This window comes from Dromaius novaehollandiae, chromosome 1, assembly GCF_036370855.1.
Source record: "Dromaius novaehollandiae isolate bDroNov1 chromosome 1, bDroNov1.hap1, whole genome shotgun sequence".
NCBI classification, from domain to species: Eukaryota; Metazoa; Chordata; class Aves; order Casuariiformes; family Dromaiidae; genus Dromaius; species Dromaius novaehollandiae.
In genome coordinates this window covers 214,644,071-214,663,194 of record NC_088098.1, presented here as the reverse complement: position 1 = coordinate 214,663,194, position 19,124 = coordinate 214,644,071, and the positions used below count along the sequence as shown (strand labels likewise).

Here is a 19,124-nt window from a genome sequence, read left to right as displayed (position 1 = left end):
CAGGCTGTTGGAGGGCCAAGCCGCTGGACTGTGCAGTGCACAGATTACAGCCACCACTGCACGTCTGGCTGCCGGCGGCACACCCTGTCCAAACCCCTTCAGTCGGTTCCGTCTCCAAAATGCCAGGGGAACTCGCATCAAGGTGAGGTCAGCAGAGATCAGAAGAGACAGCAGTAGTCTTTCCATGTTTCTTTCTTCCAGGAAGCAAATCTCCTAGTTGCTAGTGGCTTTCTGCTCTCCAGCAGACTTGTTATCACCTGAACTAGCTCATCTCCAAAGGCAAAGAGGGGGAAAAAAGGCAGCAGGCACTTAACCGCTCTCCAGCTGCTCCTTTGTGCCAAGACCACTCCATCTCCGGTATTGTTTACACTGAAATAAAAGCTGAACAGTGTCAGATCTTAAAATAACTTGCTGTTTGTGGCTCAGGAAGACCAGGGTCAGGGAAGTTTGAAACAAATTTAAAGAGGCAGTATAACTAAGGGATGACCTGGGTCTCACAGATAAGGAGACATCTGCATGTGCCTGAAGTTTAGCTAAATGCCTAGTCCAAAGTAAGCCGGGGTCACTAAGACTAACCCATCAAATCCAGTGCAGGCTGGGGCAGACATAGGTCTGAGATGTGACATCTACATTTGTCCCACCAGAGCAAATCGGCAACCACAGATATTTCCCTTGTTAGGAAAGCTCAGCCCATGTTAGAAAAGGATGAAGGGACTGATCCAAATACCCTTGAGATGTGCAACCAGTGGATCTAGATCTGAAATATGGTGTTTTAAAAGAAGGAGCTTCGTGACACTGAGTGCAGAAATTATTGACTGGAACATGGAGGAAAAGGCTACATCTTTACAGACCTTAGGATGCTGGACCAGAGGAAGGGCACACAGCTTAGGAACTCCCTGCCCTGTCTCTGCAAGTGCCCCCCTAAGACCTCCTGACATTGCCTTTCCAGCTCTGGCCACCTCCAAGTCCCAAACAGGGCAGGTATGACATGAAGGAAGGTTAATGAGACTTGGGTAGGTGGGAGGCATGGAGAGAACCAAACCAGACCTGCCCCACCCACCCTGTAGGTTGAGCTCAATTCAATCATAATCTTGCTGGCAGAAAGACTGGCCTCTAAGTGAGATGATTTTCAAGTATGGCCCATATCAGCTGTTAAAGACGAAGTCAAGGCCTATCCACATGAGTGGTAAGAGTGGAAGAGTCAAGTCCTGGCCCAGCTGGAGGGACCAGGGCTCTGCAGGAGGTCTCTGGCTGCCGTCTCAGCTGCCCTTAGGTGGCAGTGCTGGCTGGAAATACCAAAATGCAGAGCATCGAGGACACAGGTGCTTCCACGGATACAAGGGGACCCCATACACCTCACTCCCTGCCCAGAAAATCCATCTCTATTGCTCAGCCCCTTTGCACCACTTGCATACTCCCCGACACAGTCACGGCTTGCAATTAGACAGGGGCACTGCGTCGCGGGTGCTAGCATGAAAGGAAGCAGGCGTGTGCCAGGCACAATAACAAGGAAGTACCTGGACCTTGATGCGGTCATTAGTGTTTCCCCTGCATTTCAGTTCAGCCTGGCAACACGAGACACAGCAGCAGCAGGAAAGTGAGAGATCTCCTGAGGCTGTTTCCTTGTGTGGTCTCCCCAGAGCTCTGCTCTTGAATGCAGGGATTATGAGCGTGGGTGACTTGAAGATGTTTGTGGGAGGTGGTGTGTGGCATGCAGAGGCCTCCCTCCACGCAGACGGCAGGTCAGCCTTCTCCTCCAGTTGCTTGATCTCCATCACTCACCTCCTTCAGGCATCCTGCTCCCTTTTTCTCTGGTCCTGACGCCTGCAGTCTCTTCCCTGACTTCTTGGGCAGCTCCCATCCTCTGCAAGAGTCTTCTGAGGCAGCTTTGCTCTGTCTTTTCTCCACCTCATCTGTAGCTCCCTTTGCTGATGTGCAGTGCAAAGCTCCCTGTGCAGGGTGCTGTACAAGCACTCATGCAAACCTGGCTTCAGGGAACCAATGGTGCAAAAGACATAGTTAGCCTGATACCGGGACAAACACATTTTGGGGAAGAAGAGAGAGAGAGCAACAGCAGCCAAATGAGATCTGTGGCATGGGCTAGCAAGCTCTCTGGGTAAGTGGGTCGCATGGAAGAGATGCATGAGCTGGGGAGCGGTGGGCCAGTGACCCACGTGGGACCCACAGCCCAGGCAAGTCAGATGAGTACGAAGGTGATAAATCTGTTCTGATGGACTGGAAAGGGGTAACCAGTGGAGGGGCTGGGGAGGCTGGGCAGTTTCACACCAAAGATATCAGAAGCAGAAAGTTTGGGAATAGGTCCTAGGAGCCACTGATGTGACCGTCTCTGCTGGATGGAAATGAACTGCTTCCCAAGCTGGAGAAATCCCTGTCAGCAGAGCAAGAATGCGCCTGTCACAGGCGTTTCAGCCTGGACCTCTTGCTGACTAATGGAAAAATTTGAAAGACGGCACCTGGAAGCTCCCCGGGAGAGGGAACAGCTGAACACAGTCACCGAAGCATCCACGTGCACTGAGAGTCGCTGGCGTCTGGGGGCTGATCCGGCAAACTGCTGGTGTGAGCAACTTGGCTGACTCGGAGGAAGAAGGAGATTCCCCTCTTCTCTGGCCAGCTGGGAAATCACTGGCCCTTTGATCTTCCTCTTGCTGCCGGCGGTGCCGGAGGAAAGACGCTCAGGTCTCCATCAAACATTAATGCTCGTCCCCGACTTGCATTTGGCGAGAGACGGTAAAAGCACTGGGAGTGTGGGTGATTGATCTGACCCATGATTTAAAATGTCAGCACCGAGCCGCAGAGATGGAGCAACAGGTAAGAGACTTTGCAGAAAGCCTGGAGTGAGCCTCCAGCACGAGGCGGGTGGCAAAGCGCTCCTGCACTGAGCACGTCCTTCTGCTCCCCTTCTGCCAAAGTTTCCGCCTTCAAACCCGGGTGCTACCATGAGCGTCTGCTTTGGGAGAAGGATGCGGGTGAGTGAAAATTCGTGGCCCTGAAATCAGCTGCACAACATGATCATGAAATAAAATTGCGGATTGAAAAAGATCACAACGTGCTTCTGGCTGGAGACGAACGTGCTTGCGCTGGGTGGGAGAGGCCACCGCTGCCAAATTCAACCCATCAGGGCAAGAGCTGCGTCTTATCGCTTTTCCCACGCCCTGCTCGTCCTCTCCGAGGGATGGGAGCCTTCAGTTTGGAGGAAGGACGTTTACGCATCCATTAACATACTGTTTCTGTTTTGAGTTTTACTGCCTCCCAAAAGGCCCAGCTGAGATCAGGACACTGTTTACTAGCACAAATCCATAGTAAGAGTGTTGGCAGATGAGTCCTGGAAAATCTGTGCCCCACGGAGGAGATGGTCCGAAGAGATGGTAATAGAAAGGGCCATGGGGAAGTACCAGAGGTCACATAATAAATCCAGGCAGAGCTCGGAAAGGTACCTACATCTCCTAAATAAGTAACCTGTGCACAGGACTGTTCCTAGGACATGCTCCTGTGCTCACTTGCCAGAAAGGATGCACCTTTTCCCAAGAGAAATTAAATCATACACTGCCATAGCTTTGTTTCTAAGTTATATGGGAAATATGTCATGGCTGAGTTTTTGCTGAAGCCTTCATGGGCACCAGAAAGGGTTAATGGCACATAAAATATGTTTAGCAGGATTTTTTTTTTCCCAACAAACAAAGCATATGAGAAAATAAAGTTCACAGCTGAGACCTGGCTGCCTGCCCACTAGGGCAGGGAAAATACAGATGGTTAGGAATATAACAAAATAATCATGAGCTTGTGCTTCTTCATCAGTCCATGCTAAGGGTCCCTGGGAACCCTCTGAGCATGTAGCAAAAAGCAACGTTCAAACAAACTAGGGCAACTGGCCCTCACGAAGCAACACCAGCACTGGCGCGAGACCAGCGCCAAGAAGTGGCCACCACTCAGTGGAGACCAAAGACGATGTCTTTCCCCAGGCCACACCTTACACGTATGCGGGGTCGTTAACACACACACATGTACACATGAACACACCTACCTACCATCAGTCTGAAAAGGGGGCAAAGTGAGCCTGATTCACACTCTGAATGAAGCCCCAATCTTGAGCTGACAAGAGCGGGCAAAACTTGGTGGGTTTTTGCCTTTTGCCACATTCCTGGCCACCAGCTGGAGAAAGGACCATGGTTTGGATTAAAGAGAGTGTTGTAAGACCGGCTTCCCTCCACTCTTCCAAACAGAGTCTCTGGCAAATATCCTCATGTCAACAAGGCCTATATTGTATTTGAACTGATTGAAGTGCAACCAGTGCAAATTGCATGCGTGTGTAGACAAGTTGGCTGTAAAATCAATGCTGTGCAGTCTGGGCTTTTATGGGAGAAGCCAGAAGCAAGTCTGCCTTCCTCGAGTCCTGTCAACTTACCCAAACCTACAGAGGAGATGAGATTCTGCAAGTCTCTTTTTTTTTTTTTTTTTTTGATATGTTAGTTATCAAAGTAAAGAGGTGTCAGCAGAAACAAAGAGCTTTACAGCAGTCTGAGTAAACAGCTTAGAGTGAATTTAATTTCTCTTTTCTAGGCAAATGTGATCTCCCTACTTTGTTGTTCTCCAGCTATCTTCAGGCTGGGGCACAGAATGAAGCTGCAGTGACTGGTGGGTGACTGCTCATTGGCAGTGCTGCAGTAGCCAATGCTACCTGTGGCTTCACTTAAATTTGTCTCCGAGGTTGAAATGAGGTTCCTTTTTGATGAACAAGATGTGTAACGCAGTCAGGGACTAACTATTACAGCAGTTCAGCTAAATGTAGCAACATGCTGAACTACCCTAAACTCCATCCTATTTCTTAATCCTTAAAGTCTTGCCGTCTAGACAGGACATGTATGTCTAATGTAAAAAACAAGCAGCAGAAAATTTACAATCTCCCATCAAGCTGCAAACACACCAGAGAAAGAAGCATCAAAGGGCACAAACTCATTTTGCTTTTCTTTTTTAGGCCACCTTTGAAAGCTGAGCCTAAGCAACATCTGTGCAGTATTTTGCTGGTTGCCTAGGTGGAGGGTTTTCTGCCACACAGGACAGTTTTTATTATACTTTTGATGTGTGCAGCCACTTTCAGTTTGTCTATTTTCTTGCTAGTTGTACTAAAAAGCAGTTGAAACCCTGTGTTTTCTTCTCCTGTCAAGGGGAGCTGGTGAAACCTGCACAACGAACAAATGCTACAGTCACTCATTTCAGCCCTGAGGGCTTCTGCTCCAAGTACCTTCCCATCGATTACAGTCAAGGCCTTTGACAACGTGCACAAACTAACGGCTGGGCCATTCTTCTGATCTCACGTAACATTAAGGTAGTGGATATCTGGATCTGCCCTCGTGTTGTAGGGACTGGTGACATGACCAAAGCTGTCACACCTGAACAGGTCTCTGCCTGCCACCTATGTGCCACAGTGGCCACCTACGCGCACTCTTAGCTGGCCCCAAATGGGAGGAAATATGGTAGTACAAACTGCCAAAAACGCAAGTGAATTGCTACTCCACAACCAGCGGGCTAAAAGCAAACTCATGCTCAGTTGCTGTGGCTCAGCTGGCATGGGGTAACCCACGAAGCAGCAGGTAATCCACCACATGATCGCAGCTTTAGTAGATGTCTTTGCTGGTGGTGTAGCACTTTCCCAGCTGGGATGCTAATGATCCAGCCGGATAAACCCTGGCTTTGGATCCAGACCCCAGCTACGCTTTCAGGTCAGCATAATACAGTCACGCACCCTACTTCCCTCGGAACAAGAACAACCAGAAAAATGTGTACAGTAGCTTCCCCGACAGTTTCTGATCTCGTTCCGCCACGCTGACTGTCTGCTGGGAGAGTGAGGTTAGTTAATTAATTGCTGCAATTAGCATGGAGAGCTATTCCTGCCCATGATGGTTATCTTTTCCTCCCCTTTTTGGTGCATCCAAATTACTGACTCATTCATACAGAGACTGCAAATTCTCTGCAAGGTCACAGACTGTACAGAACCAAGCACAGAAGGGCTTGAGGAAGAGGGGGCGAAGGTGTAAGACAGAAATGCCAGAAGGCCTAGGCTCTGTTTCTACCTGAGAACTGCTTCGTTCTCTGCAAATCCCTTATCCTCCCTGGCCCATCATCCCACAGCTGTGAGGAGTGGTGAGGAGGGAGGATGATCGTTACAGAACTGCAAATATTGCTGTGACTGGAAACATTCATGGAAACATTCTCACTAGAGCTAATACATCTGGAAGGATGTTATGGTATCATGTATGATAAGATGGACAAGACTCCTAATACCCATCACACTATAACGATCCTGCAAATTCTCCACACAGCCTTGGGCCATGGGTCCTTCCCAACCCAACACAGGCACTTTGGAAGATGGATAGAAGAACGAGGACTGGGGCCATCTCGGGTGTACTGCAGTGGTCCCCCATGCTGCCCCTACTTAGCAGTGATGCTGAAGAAAAGGTGCTTCCAGAGGTGACTGTGGAGTTATCATTTTGCTGACTACCAAAGTGAAGCACTAGCCCTGAATAATTCATGGGTGCTCTCTCATCTCTTTCTCCAGCATCTGGATGCATCTGCTGTGTTTTCCGTCGCAGACCGTTGCAGGCCTTTTCTCAGCTGACTCAGAAAATCGTGCTTTGGCAGCTGGGTACTGTTTCAAGAGGGTACTTTCCCTACAGCGTTAACGAGCTGTGATTTTGTTACAAACAGGGATTTTTGTTCCTCTTTTGCTGATGTCACTCCACGGTCCTACAGGGAATAGAGTTTGGATCTCTGCAGCCTAACAAATCCTATGTTCCCTTTGGGACAAACGTACTTGTAAGCGTGAGATTGTTTTTCCTTGTGATGCCCTGGCTTATATTTCACTGAAGTCCAGTATTGATCCTGTTTTCTCCGGGCTGGGAGCTCATTTTACTAAATTGAAAGAAAAAGTACCACCAGCAAAATGAAAAGTCCTGCAACAAAACAGCTCTTAAAAAGGTGTCTGCAATTTAGCTGACCCTTAATGATTGCTATACTGACATCGGAACTGGATGTAATTTATTTAGCCTGACCTTTCTCTGCAAGATTATGCTCGCAGCATTATCAAGGATTCTTTATACCACTTGTACAGTCATTGCCAAGGTGACGTCCCGTTTAATGCGTCAATCGCTGAAGATTGAATTCGCGCTATTGTGATGCTTTGTTTGCTGTCCTGCCTGACAATCTTTTGGCAGGGTTTCAGCTTGTGCAGATTGCAGCTGCTCCACTATTGACCAAAACAAATTAAAGTTGGACATTATTATTGGGAGGTTTATGTAGACGGCATCTGTGAGTCTTCCCTACACAGGACTGGGGTCTCCTTCCTGTAGGTGCTTTACAAGAAAATGGACTTTTCTTTGCTGTAGGAAGACCTTCTGGGGATGACATGGGAGAAAAGTAACAAAAGGAGAGGAGAGAAGGGGGAAATTCTACAAGTTGAAAGGATGAACACAATAAGGTGTTTAAAAGAAAAAGGCGCCTTTTACTTTGCCACTGACCCTATCTTTTAGCCACATCATCTGGCAGCAGAAGCCAGGCACTACGGCTTGTGAAGGGAACCATGCCTCCTCTTCCGCTCAGCTATTTTTACAGCTCCGGCTGCCAGCTGAACTCCTCAGATCCGACATTCATTACTACTATTACAGGAAAGCCCTACAGCTGCACCGCACAGCGACGGACTAGATAGGGCCAGGAGTCCGACAGCTGATGCCAGTGGTGACAGGACTGGCAGTCGACCACAGCACTGCTCTCCTGCCCCCAGTGCTCTCAGCCCCATCCCACTACAGCCGGGACTTAGGTGGCCCTTTGAGGTGCCCCTGTCTCAGCCTGAGCAGCTCTGGGGAGCCTCTGCTGAGCTGTAGATGCCACCTGCTGACGTTATTCCCAAGGAACATCCCTATTCACCTGGAGAGGGGTAGGCAACGCACATCTCCCCGCCGTACCAGGGAAGCAGAGACAGCTCGCCATGACCCAACGCAGCAGCTTGCCAAAGCACAGCAGGGACTGACGGTGGAGGACTACTGGTGGAGCAGGTCACGCTGACTCTCCTGCCGTGCAAAACTACCCCGGCATCCACCCCTTCCCTTTCAGCAGTTTTTCAGTGGGTTCCATGAGCAGACATGGATACTGGTGGGGAGGAAACAGTATAAAGCGGTATATCCTTCACCCAAGAGCGTGCTGGCAGGAGACACAACTGCAGCAGGGGTGAAGGACCTGGTCCCAGTTCTTCCCTCCACCCCACCCGAGAGATTGACACTGCTGAAAGGGGGATTTTCACTGCTGATTCTCACAGCTCATGAGGGGACTTCCATGATGAGGACAAAGGCTGCAGTTAAAAAAAAAAAACAAAAGCCCTACTAATTAATTTTAAGAGACTCAGAGGCCTACAGTTATGGAGAAAGATGAATTAGGTAGCTTGTAGGGTCAACAGCTGCTCCTCTTTGGATGTCAAAGGAAGGAAACCCTCCTGAAGGCTTCCCATTTGTTCATCCAGAGACCACTCCAGCAGCATGCCAGGCTGCAGCCCCCTTCCCTCATGTCTGATCTGACAGAAGAGTTGGACCTCCCCAAGGGAGAACAACACAGGAGATGCTGTTGACTGCGGACACAGCTCTCACGGTACCTGTGTTCTCCTCGGACTGGTTGAAGCCACAGATCTGGCAGATGCTGCGAACCCACTTGTTCATGTCATCCTCTGTCTCAGCCACCAAGTAGAAGGTCCTGTCGCTCGTCTTGATATCGAAGATATAGCTGTCTTGCAGCTCCTTCTTGTTGAAGGTCAGTCCTGCATCCACTTGCTCGCAGAAATTGAGGTTGATAACACGCAAGGGTTTCTTGGAGTGGTCATTTTTGTAGTATTCTAGGACATCAGGGTCACCACTCATCCGACCGCTGCGCAGGACAAACCAGCGTTTCTTCCATGCCTGAAACCAAGAAGAGTGAAAGCATGAACACCAGCAGCTGTGCCCAGCCCTTCTCAGTGCCTCCCACAGCTCAAGACATGCAGGGCCAAGAAGCCATTAACAAACACATGGTGATGTAGATAAACACAAAAACTCTCTGCTCCGGGAAGGTCTAGGACACTGCTTGGTACATCACAGCAAGAGGCGCAGATCAGTTTAGGAGTTCAGTATTCAAATCCCCCTGGTTATGCAGGAGAGTTAAGTACCGAAATACCGTTATGGCCTAAGGTTCATGTGACTTCAAGAAGTGCTAGTCCTGAGGCTGGAGCTTAGAGCAACCTTGCTCCCACGGTAAAGCTCAGCTGCACCTCTCATGACCTGCATACCCTTTGCTCCGTGACACGAGATAATTTGCAGGAAGGAATTACTGGCAATAGCTATGCCGAAATGCATTCCAGCAACTCACAGGAACCCAGGGTCTTTGGATACAGCATCCTAGGTATCCTGCCATTCAGAGAACCCCTGAGAGCATTATAATGAGCATTTACAGACACAGAGCATGTCCATCCCATCTCTGTTTAAATGCCAGTTTAGAAAGGCTAATAAAGCCAATGGGAAACTGCTTTGGTTTTTTAAATATCAGGAAAAATGCCAGGAAGATCCGTGGAGAATCCAAACTTCATTTGTTTTCAGCATCTTCTGCTCCCTGGTACGTAGGAAATTCCTTAGCAAAGAAAAGGTTATTGATTCTTAAGAGCTCTGCTGGCCAGCAGCTCTCCCGCCCTGCTTCGCTAGGCAAAACTGCCCCTGGCTGAGGCTGCCCCTGAGAATCGCCTCAGGGCTTTATGCTGTTTTAAGCAATCTGGAAAATAAATGTCACTCGCAAGCCCCGGCTGCTCCCTGCACCAGTGTTTAGCTGTCCCCCCTCTTCTCCTCCCCTGTGCGAACACCTGCTTTGCACGGAGGAAGGAGCTGGCTGAGTGCAACCGCGCGGAGGGCTGCTTTGCACACAGGCTTTCCTCTGCCAAGAAGCACATGTGTTTGTGGAAAATGCCTTGGCCCAGCTGTTGATGGGGGGAGAGCAGGAATTAATCTGCGACCTGAGCTGAAGTTTTCAGCGGCGTAAAACAAATGGGGCTTTTGAGGTTGCGAAGTGATCCCTAAGGCAAGCCAGCTCAGGAGATACCTTCTGGGTTGGCCCAACAGCTAAGTCAACATGGGGTTTTGAGCCGGGCCTTTCCAAGAAGGGTGACACAGAGGTTCAGTGCCCCAACAGGAAATTTCAGGCTGACTATGTGGATACCATGAGTTGAGTGAAAGAGCCCCTTGGCCCTGCCCCATCCTCTTAGCACAAGCAGCCCCAAACGCAGCTGGCAGCCCACAGCCCTCGGTACAGGAGGCGGGAGTAATAACACAGATAAAGTGCTGCATGTTACAGCTTACACGCTATATGGAGAATTGTGCCTGTCTAAGGGATATCCATCCTGCAGGCTGGAGCTTACTCAGCTGGGAAGCTTTCACGGCTGGCTCTGCACTATCTTTGGACTCCCTGTGCCTGGGGGAGGGATTCACGGGGCAAGGAAATCCCCTTTATGAGACCTTACAAAAGGCTGATCACAGCTCCCATGGTGGGAGGAAGGAAGGGATTCATCTAAGTGTAGCTTTTTAAAACTTTTCTCCCTGGTCTAAGTCATTTGTGCAAGCTCCCATTGGAGGTGGGGGAGAGAGGCAGGTGCTCCTCAAGATCACTTCAAGAGCTGACCCCATTTGGGATCAGGAGAGGCTGGAGGTAGGGATTTGTGGAAAAGGGGGTCTCCAGATGCAAAGTTTGAGCTATTGGCTTGGTTTGGTAGCTTGCTAGGATCTCATTAACCGCCTGGACCTTGGTCTGAAACCTCTGCTTGTGTTGCACCAAGTAAGTGGAGCACTGCAGCTGGAGACATGCACGTCGGGGACAGGCCCTAGGCAGCACCCACAGGGACATCATGGGGACACATGCTGTGCCCCAGTCACCCAGCTAAGCCCATGAGGCCTGGAAGAGCACCTCGCAGGTTCCCTGATCTCCAGCTGGTGTTGTAAAAAACTTGCCAGTGGTCTCCCCATCCCCTTCCCTGCTCTGAAAGGAGCTGAGACAGGAGAACATCAGGGCCTCTAACCAAACCACTTCCCACACGTCCTGGTGTTTGCAGTTCAGCTCAGCACTCCTTGTCACCTTCAGACAGAGCCAGGTTGTCACGTTTGTGGATACTTCCCCCAAACCATTTCTCTGGTCCTCGCTGCAATGTGAGGTCATGTCTGCTGATGGGAGCTCCTCTTCCACGGCCTGGAAGAAAGCCAGAGCGAGCCCCTATCTCATACTAACTGGGGGCCCTGCTCTGACCTCCTTGTGTGGTTTCTCACCTCCTGCCACTTGTGCTAAACCCATTTCCGCCAGCCATGCATGAAGGAGAATGACTGTGTTTGCGATAGATAAAACTCAGTGTTGAACTTGCAGCACACTGAGAGTGCAGCATGCAGTGATAACGGGTCTGCTGGAGACGGCTCCACAGTCCGGTGCCAAGCCAAGTAGAGCGGGTTTTGTTTTATGCCTGAGGTTCACATGCGGCTTTTTTTGAGGGGGGAGTTGTTGTTGAATAGAATGTCAGTTTTATCTATTAAAAACTGCAAGGAGTGAAAACAAACTCACCAAAAATATTTATAATGGAAAATGAGAGGCCCATGAACAACACGGGCTGGATACAGCCCACAGAGATGGCCGGGGTGATGTGAAATATTGCAGACACTCCTGAATTACATGATGCAGACCTCGGTTTGCACCAAGGATACAACGGGAAGGGATACGATCCCCACTGTCCTGCCCTGGCCGTAGACAGATGTTTGCTTGATGAGATTTGCCTTTAAAAAAATAAAAAATAAAAAAGCACCAGCTTTTGGGGTCATATGATTGTGAGAGGTTGGGTCATGAGTAAGCATATGACTTCTATAACAGAGAAGAGCTGACAGCCACAAACATGTTTAATAATGTGAGAGAGCCAGCAAGGCGGACTGCGTACCGAGGACCTCCGCGACACTAGCCAGGAGGGGACGATGGGCCCTGGGAGGCTTCCCTGAAGTTTGGCTGATGCTGGTCTCGCACGTTGTTGGTGATGGGGCATGTGCTAGATCTCAGCAACCTAATCGCATTAGGATCCCAGGGCTGCTGGGACAGCCATGGTACAGCAACATGAGAAACTCGGAGAGGTAAAATCAATCTGGCCTCGTATTTGTTTTGGCAGCTGGTGTGTTATCCCAGCCAAAGGAAACTGTGGCCACGAACCTCCATGTTTGGGTGCGTATTCCTAACAAAGATGTACCCTTCACAACGACTGACATCAGCTCGCATTTATCAGCACTGCCCTGATAGCCCAGCTGGGCTTGGTTGCGCACAAGAAAGTTTTGTCTATGCTACGTACACACTGGAAACGATTTACAGGAGCATCCTTGCCTTGCATTTGTGGGGGTGCATTGTGCAAAATGACAGCAAATAGCCCTATTAAGAGCATAACCGCAACTTGCAGAGGACATGGGATGAGTCTGTTGTGCAGTGCACTGGGAAATGCCGTTGTGTCCACTGGTGCACCCAGAGTCAGACTTTCTGTTTTGGAAGTACACTCTCCTGTGAGTTTAAATAAGAAAGCTTCCTCTGTTATCAGTGGTCCAAGGCTCAGTACTTACGGGTCTGTCCAGCACAGATAGTGATGCATACTCATAAGTGGGCTCACCTCATACCACTGCCTTGCTTTTTAGATAGTCCATCACAGAGTTCAGACCAGCTTTTGGAGAACTTGGTGGCTGAAATAAGGAAAAGAAGTCTCCATGATTGTTTCTCTGAACAATCTGACTTGCACTGTACTTCTCAAAGGCTTAAAAATAGCCTTTGTTTGTGTCTTTGAGATTCGTAACCTAATTAGCTTTGTGCTAATTCTCAAACTGGCTGTTGGTGCTGGGAAACTAAGTTCAGTGCAATCTTCCAAATGCAGTGGAACAGCAAATTGTTTAGCAAGACAATGTGCACAGCTGGCTTTCAGCTTTTGGTTTCATTGGGAAAACAATCACTAACTTCTCTTTGAAATGGCTGCTCTTAGATGGAAAAAAAAAAAACAACCATGCACACTATGGAGCTGCATCCATCAGGGAGGGAAAAAACAATTTAACCAGGCAATAGTAATAAGTTGCTAGTCCATCTCCTGAAGCTGGACCAGCCAAATCATTGGGAAACAAACTCCTGAACATTTATTCTAGCTCCAGATAGCTTTTCTGGTAGAAAATATCCCATTAGCTTCCTCCTATTAACGCAAAGCCATTTCTTGGAAGCCACTCAACACCCATGGACTAAGAAACAGGTATACGTCGAAGAGAGGTCTGGAAGAGGATCAAATCTTGGAACCACATGAACCACTACATGAATGAAAACACATTCAGCACTGGTTCTTGTTACTTGACTTGCTGCTTTTCACCCTTCAGCAGTCAAGCCTTTGCGCACTCCTTCATAGCTGAGAAGTTACTTTTAAAAAAAAAGGCGGGGGGGGGGGAATAAGTAGGCTCCTGAATCTAGGGCCTTTAGGGGAAAAACAGGATGAAATACTGCTGGAGAGGCCAACAATGCTACCACTGCTTCCTCTTTTATCACTGATACGAGACCCACAGCTTCTCTACTTCTCTTTGGTCTGTATGCTAGCAATGGAAAGCCCCAGGCAGTTGATATTTGACAGAGAGAATGGTAACACACACAGTCTGATGTTAGTGGGTAAGTCCTATTGTAAGCTGGTTGAAAGAGAATTGCTCTATCCAGGCACAGATTTACCTGGGAAGCTAGGGGAACTGGACCACCAGACTCAGTACCGCCAAGCAGTGGGATACCAGGACAGGGGAGCAGCTCCAGGGCCATGCAAGCTCTGCTGCAGGCAGCCGTCTCCGGCGCCTGGGGCAGCCACCCTCTCTGTCTCTGCATGGTGCCTTCATGGACCTCCCTGACGATAAGTTACTGCTGTTTTTCTAAAACAGCTAGCGTCTGACCCAGAAAAAAACCTTCGCTGCAGCAGCCACGAAACTCTCCTGCCTCCTCTCCTGGTGCCTTTCAGATACATTGTGTTCCCACCAGCTAAAATACATGTTATTGGATTTCACTGCTGTAGTGAGAACTAATGCCACGTGTAATTGCCTCTGGAAGGAAAAATGAGGGCTGGACTGCTGTCTCATCAGAATGAAGGCTTTGTTGTATTAGATGTGCAGTCTGAAAACACAGGGATGACTCCCGCAGGGCTTCATGGGCTTCAGCTCAGGTCCATGGTGTGGCACTTGGGCCAGAGGAAAGCTGGATTCCTTTATGCTCATTTCAGCCTCACCGAATCCCCACGGATCTTGGGGGCGAGCACTCCCACTCATGCTACAGCCAGATGTTCGGCAAACAGCTGTGCTAGATGATGATTTTCTCCTTCTCTGGCTCTCCTTCCTGAAGACCACCTGTGGCTGAGCAGCTCTACAGGCTCGGTCAGGTGAGTTTAAACAGTTTAACTAGGTGATATGAGGGAGCCTGTCTGAGTTTTCTTGGAGAGGATGAGGAAACCTTCATCCCGTCCTTTCTGTCATTCACTGCATCTAGTACAAGTGCCTTCAGCCAGCACAGCTGGATCCATTTACCACTGCATGTCAATGTAGCTGGACCAGACCTTAAACTCCATGCTCCTATCTTTTAAGATCAGTTTCTGAGCCAAAGGAATAAGCATTGGCTCTTCTGGTTATTCACTCCCTTCTATAAGAGGATGGAAGGAAATAACAACGAAATAACAAGAAACCTTATTAATTCTGCAGAGGTTTTCTCCCTGTCTGTGAATTTTAAACACTGAGTTCAGTAAGGGAGAGTATTTTAGTTCTTCCCCGTGGACATGCTACACCTCCGCTAGTAACTAAGGCAAAAGGCTCAGCCTGTGTTTGCTGGGCTGGGGCCGTGTCAGGAGCACCTCATCGCAGCAACGGAGCTTGCTTCAGTGCCCAGTGATACACGGAGTGGGATACGAAACCTATAGCGCATGAGGTTTGGTCTATCCACCTGGGCACTGGGACGCCTGTTTCCCGGGGCTGGAGACATTTCCTCTTCCATTTCTCCCACCCGAATTTTCTGCCTCTGCCTATTTCTAGTTCTTTCCTGTTTTCGGCTTTTTTGAAGCTCCCCCTCCCACCTTGCTTTCAGCACAGTCTAGCCAAGAGCCCGCACTCCAGTTCCACGTGGCTTGAGCCAAGGGTTGTGTTTGCTTAACAGCTTTACGATGTAGAAAGGCCAATAGTTTAATAGCCGTAAAATGGTGCCTGTGTGGCATAAATTTCCAGCTGTGTGGTCCTTTGTTCACCTCAGGTTGCTTTGCTGTTAACTTACAGCTGCTAAAGGGCCTTAATATCATTGACAAATATTTTGATGCTTGACAAGTACTTCTTTTTAAGTCTTTTCAAAAAAAAAAAAAAAAAAAAAAAAAAGCAAAAAACCGTCATGCTGCCAGTGCAATGTAGATTCTCCTTGGTCTCTGGGAACCAAGGCTGCTACTTAGCTGTTACGAGAAGCTCCATCTGTGCCTATTAAAGTCTCTTTCCTCCTCAATAGCGCAATGGCAAGTTAATGCTCAGAAAATTGACCAGTTTCCAGCTGGATGATACCTGGAAGCTGGTTGTTTTATGGCTTTAAGAGCTCCTCAGCTAGCAGAAAACAAGGCAGCACTGCTGATTTTATGGGTCGAGTGCACTTAGCTGGGCCAAGGGTATGGTTCATGGCCAGGAAACCTATGGGCTGTGCACGTCTAAGCAAGCATTGGAACTGAGGGTCATGAAGAAGGAGAGGGACCAAGTGAAGCTGAAGCAACATAGAGGCTCTGAAAGCAGAAGCCGGGATTAGCTGTTCCTTGCTGATGGGATCCCGTGTCAGGGCTGGGACTCCTCAGCTTGCAGTTGCAGCAGGAATGGCTTCCCAGTGCATCGGCCAAGACAGCCGCCCTTCTTCAATGCAATAGTGTGGGCTCACTTACAGTGCTGAGCCTCCATTCTTTGGCCCCAGTCAAGCACTGGAAGGGCTGGACGCTCCTAAATGGGACTGTGGCAGGAACGCACTTCAGGGTGCTGGTTTAAGAGAGCACAGGCTCAGCCTGAGCCCAGTTGCTGGGAGTCAGGAAGCCAGGAAATCCCAACCGGAGAGGCGGTTTCTCTGAATGACTGCGCTGCAGTCATGGGAGATCTTCTGACCTCAACATAAATGCAGCCCCTCACATCCCCTGCTATTGTCTTTAAGGAGAAATGCTGCAGCGGAGCTTATGGCATGGATGCAGAGAGTTCAGATTGTCCTTTATACGATATATAGGTATATAATATAGATTATATATATATATATTTATAGGTGACACTGCACAGCCAGCTGTCTGATCTGGCCTCGGGGCAGTGCCCATCACAGGTGAACGCACCGGAGCAGGTCAGAGGGTGCCTTGGTCTGCTCCTGCTACGAGGTTCAGGAAAACGCTCAGCAAGCCACCAGTGCTGAGCACTCCTCTGATGCCCTGACGCTCGTGGGTTTGAATCCGGCTGCTGAGCCAAGTAGGGTGAGTGACGGGCACCTGCAGCGCCTAAGAGCTCATGCAGATGGGAGCAGCAGTTCTGGTGTTTTGCTTTCTACAGCCGGACTTCTCACCTGCCTCTGTCCCCGGCTCTTTGAGACAGCCCCAAGATTTTCTCCACTGGGAAGTCTCTCCTTTTTTATCTTTCTCTTTCTCCCCCAGCCTCCACCTCTGTATCTGGGAGTGCAGCACACTGACAGCGTGAAACAAGTGCTCCAAAATCTCATTTGACACAAATCACAGGGCCTAATTTGAGCTGGCAGGTGGTATGCGTGACCTAGACATTATATTGGGCAAATTTCTCAAAGCAGGATCAAAGCAGCGACTGAGCGAATCCAGCAGGAAACCCAGCAGAGGGGCAACTAGGCACTTGTGTCCCAGACTTGCCCAGAGCCAGAAAAATGCAGGGCACTGGACGGCTCTGGCCGTTTCCCTGTGACAACTTGCTGCTGGCAAGGATGCTAACGTGCACGTGCAACCCGCTGACCATCCCGACCTCTCTCTGCCCCCAGTTTGCACTCTGCAGGTTGACAGCGCTCCGGACAAACCCTGTTGTGCAATGGGTCGCATGCCCCATTAAGCACATTTGGCCATCGGCTCTTGGCACATTCGGCTTGGCAGGGAGGGAGCGGAGTGCGCGCACACCCTGCCCGAGGAGCTCACACTCCAGCAGCGCGCGAGAAGGACCGCAACACCTTCATGAGGAAGAGGGAAGGGAAGCAGTGACGGTACAGCAGGCTGGGAAAGGGGGGGCGGGGGCAAGGAGGGGAGGCTGCAATGCAGGAGGCTGCATGGAGGAAGAAGAGAGGTGGGTAGGAGTAGGTGGTGGTTAAAGTCCTTCCCAGCACCAAAAGTTGCTCCGTGCATGGGCTCAGACATGTTTCTTTCCTCTGAAATTTGGGTAACAGAACCCCTTGACCTCCACCAAAGAGGAGGAGAGAAAATGAACATGGACTTTGAGCAAAAGTTGTCCCCATCTGCCTCCACACATGGTTCTCTAGGCTGCCCCCAGCTAGCCCCAAGCAGGGAGCAGCCCTTGGCCTGGAGTGAAACCCTTTGGAGTGAAAAGCTGGGCGACGCACTGGGCAGTCCCCAGAGGACGCTCATGGCAATCGGAAAGTATTTTGCATATCTTCAGGTCGTGGTGTGACTGACCCCAAAATCCTCGCAGCAAGGCTGGGGACAGAGCCTAAGTCTCCCAGGAATCAAACTGAGGCTGGCAGCCTTCCTACATCATGGCAAGCCCATCCCAGGGCAGGAGCTGGGCATCTCCGGGCCCTCCAGAGAAGGAACTGGAGCAACCGGCAGTGATGCTCGCACGCGAGTCCCTGCGACCTCTCAGTTAAACGACGTCTGATCTTGCATCTCCAAAGCCAACAGGAGTTTTGACATAGATATAATTGGGTTACAGAGTGTAGGAGATGCGCTGCATTTGTGGCTCGGTATTTACATATTAATCACGCCCCCCCAGGGCCTGTGCCACCAAATCTATTAGTCTCAGTCATGTCACGTTAGCTTAACTTTTCTGAAGCTGACACAGGAATTTGCGTTAAGCCTCGGTGATGTTTGTGACTGTACAAGAGAGGCGGTGGGGGGTTTCCCTGAGGGCCAGGCCTTTTGTAATGGTCAGGAAAGAATTTCAGAGACCTCAGGATGACAACGGAGCAGGCAGAATATGACTGTGGGGTGAAGCCTGAACTTCGGCTGCTGCCAACCTGCTGCGGCCCTCGGCCCCGTCCAAATCTGCAGGGCGATGAGATCAGTGGGGCCTTTCCTAAAGGTGGAGGCTGTGAGGTCGGGTCATGATGTGCCATACCTAAGAAGGTATCCTAGGAAAGGCAGGAATTGCTCCCAACTGGTTCCTCCAGCTGCACAAAATCTGACCTCATGCGCGAAAACATCTTCCCCGGGCCCATCCCGCAGGGTCCGAGTCTGGTCCTTCGGCTCTGGTGGGAGCTCAGCTGGCCCCACTCAAAGCACTCTTTAATGCGACCACGTGCCGTGACACTATCAGCTGGGCTTTTGTTCCTTTTTTTGCTCCGGTCCGGCTTGGCCTGCTCCAGAGAATCCGAGTTGAGCTCTTATCAGTGGCGTTATTGTTTTTGCCACTCGCAACAACAGAGCTGATTGTAGACAGGCTTCCTGCACTGGCCGGCGGCCGGGGGTGCACTACCTCTACGCTCCCAGGCCAATGGGTCCCTTGTTCCCAGAGCTCCGGCTGGGAGAAACCCATCCCTGCAGAAGGGGACTGGCACAAGACTAAGTCACCCTTTAGCACTCCTCTCTACAGGGAGTCACCACGCAGGGAAAGATCTCCCACTGCAGACTGAGACCACTGTAGCTACCTGGGGAGGATGCAAAACTTTTCTCCTAGATGTCTTGCGTTGGGAAGACGCCCAGGAAGCGATGCTCCCGTCATTGCCTGAGCCGCTTTACTGATTGCAGCAGCACCGATCGCTACGGCGGATACCACAGCAGGAACATCCTGAATTAACCCAGTGGCCTGCTGACGTGAGGACATGGTCATCTACTATGGCCCATGCTACCTGGCCCATAC

General features: G+C 50.0%; 1 protein-coding gene across 1 annotated transcript in view; it reads right to left on the bottom strand.

Annotated features, from left to right (window-relative positions):
- Positions 1 to 19,124, bottom strand: part of GAB2 (GRB2 associated binding protein 2) — a 127,057-nt gene that overhangs the window by 47,083 nt on the left and 60,850 nt on the right. The window contains exon 2 of the mRNA XM_064505188.1: positions 8,657 to 8,957. Coding sequence (XP_064361258.1) covers positions 8,657 to 8,957 — 301 coding nt within the window. The remainder of the gene's footprint in view (positions 1 to 8,656; positions 8,958 to 19,124) is intronic.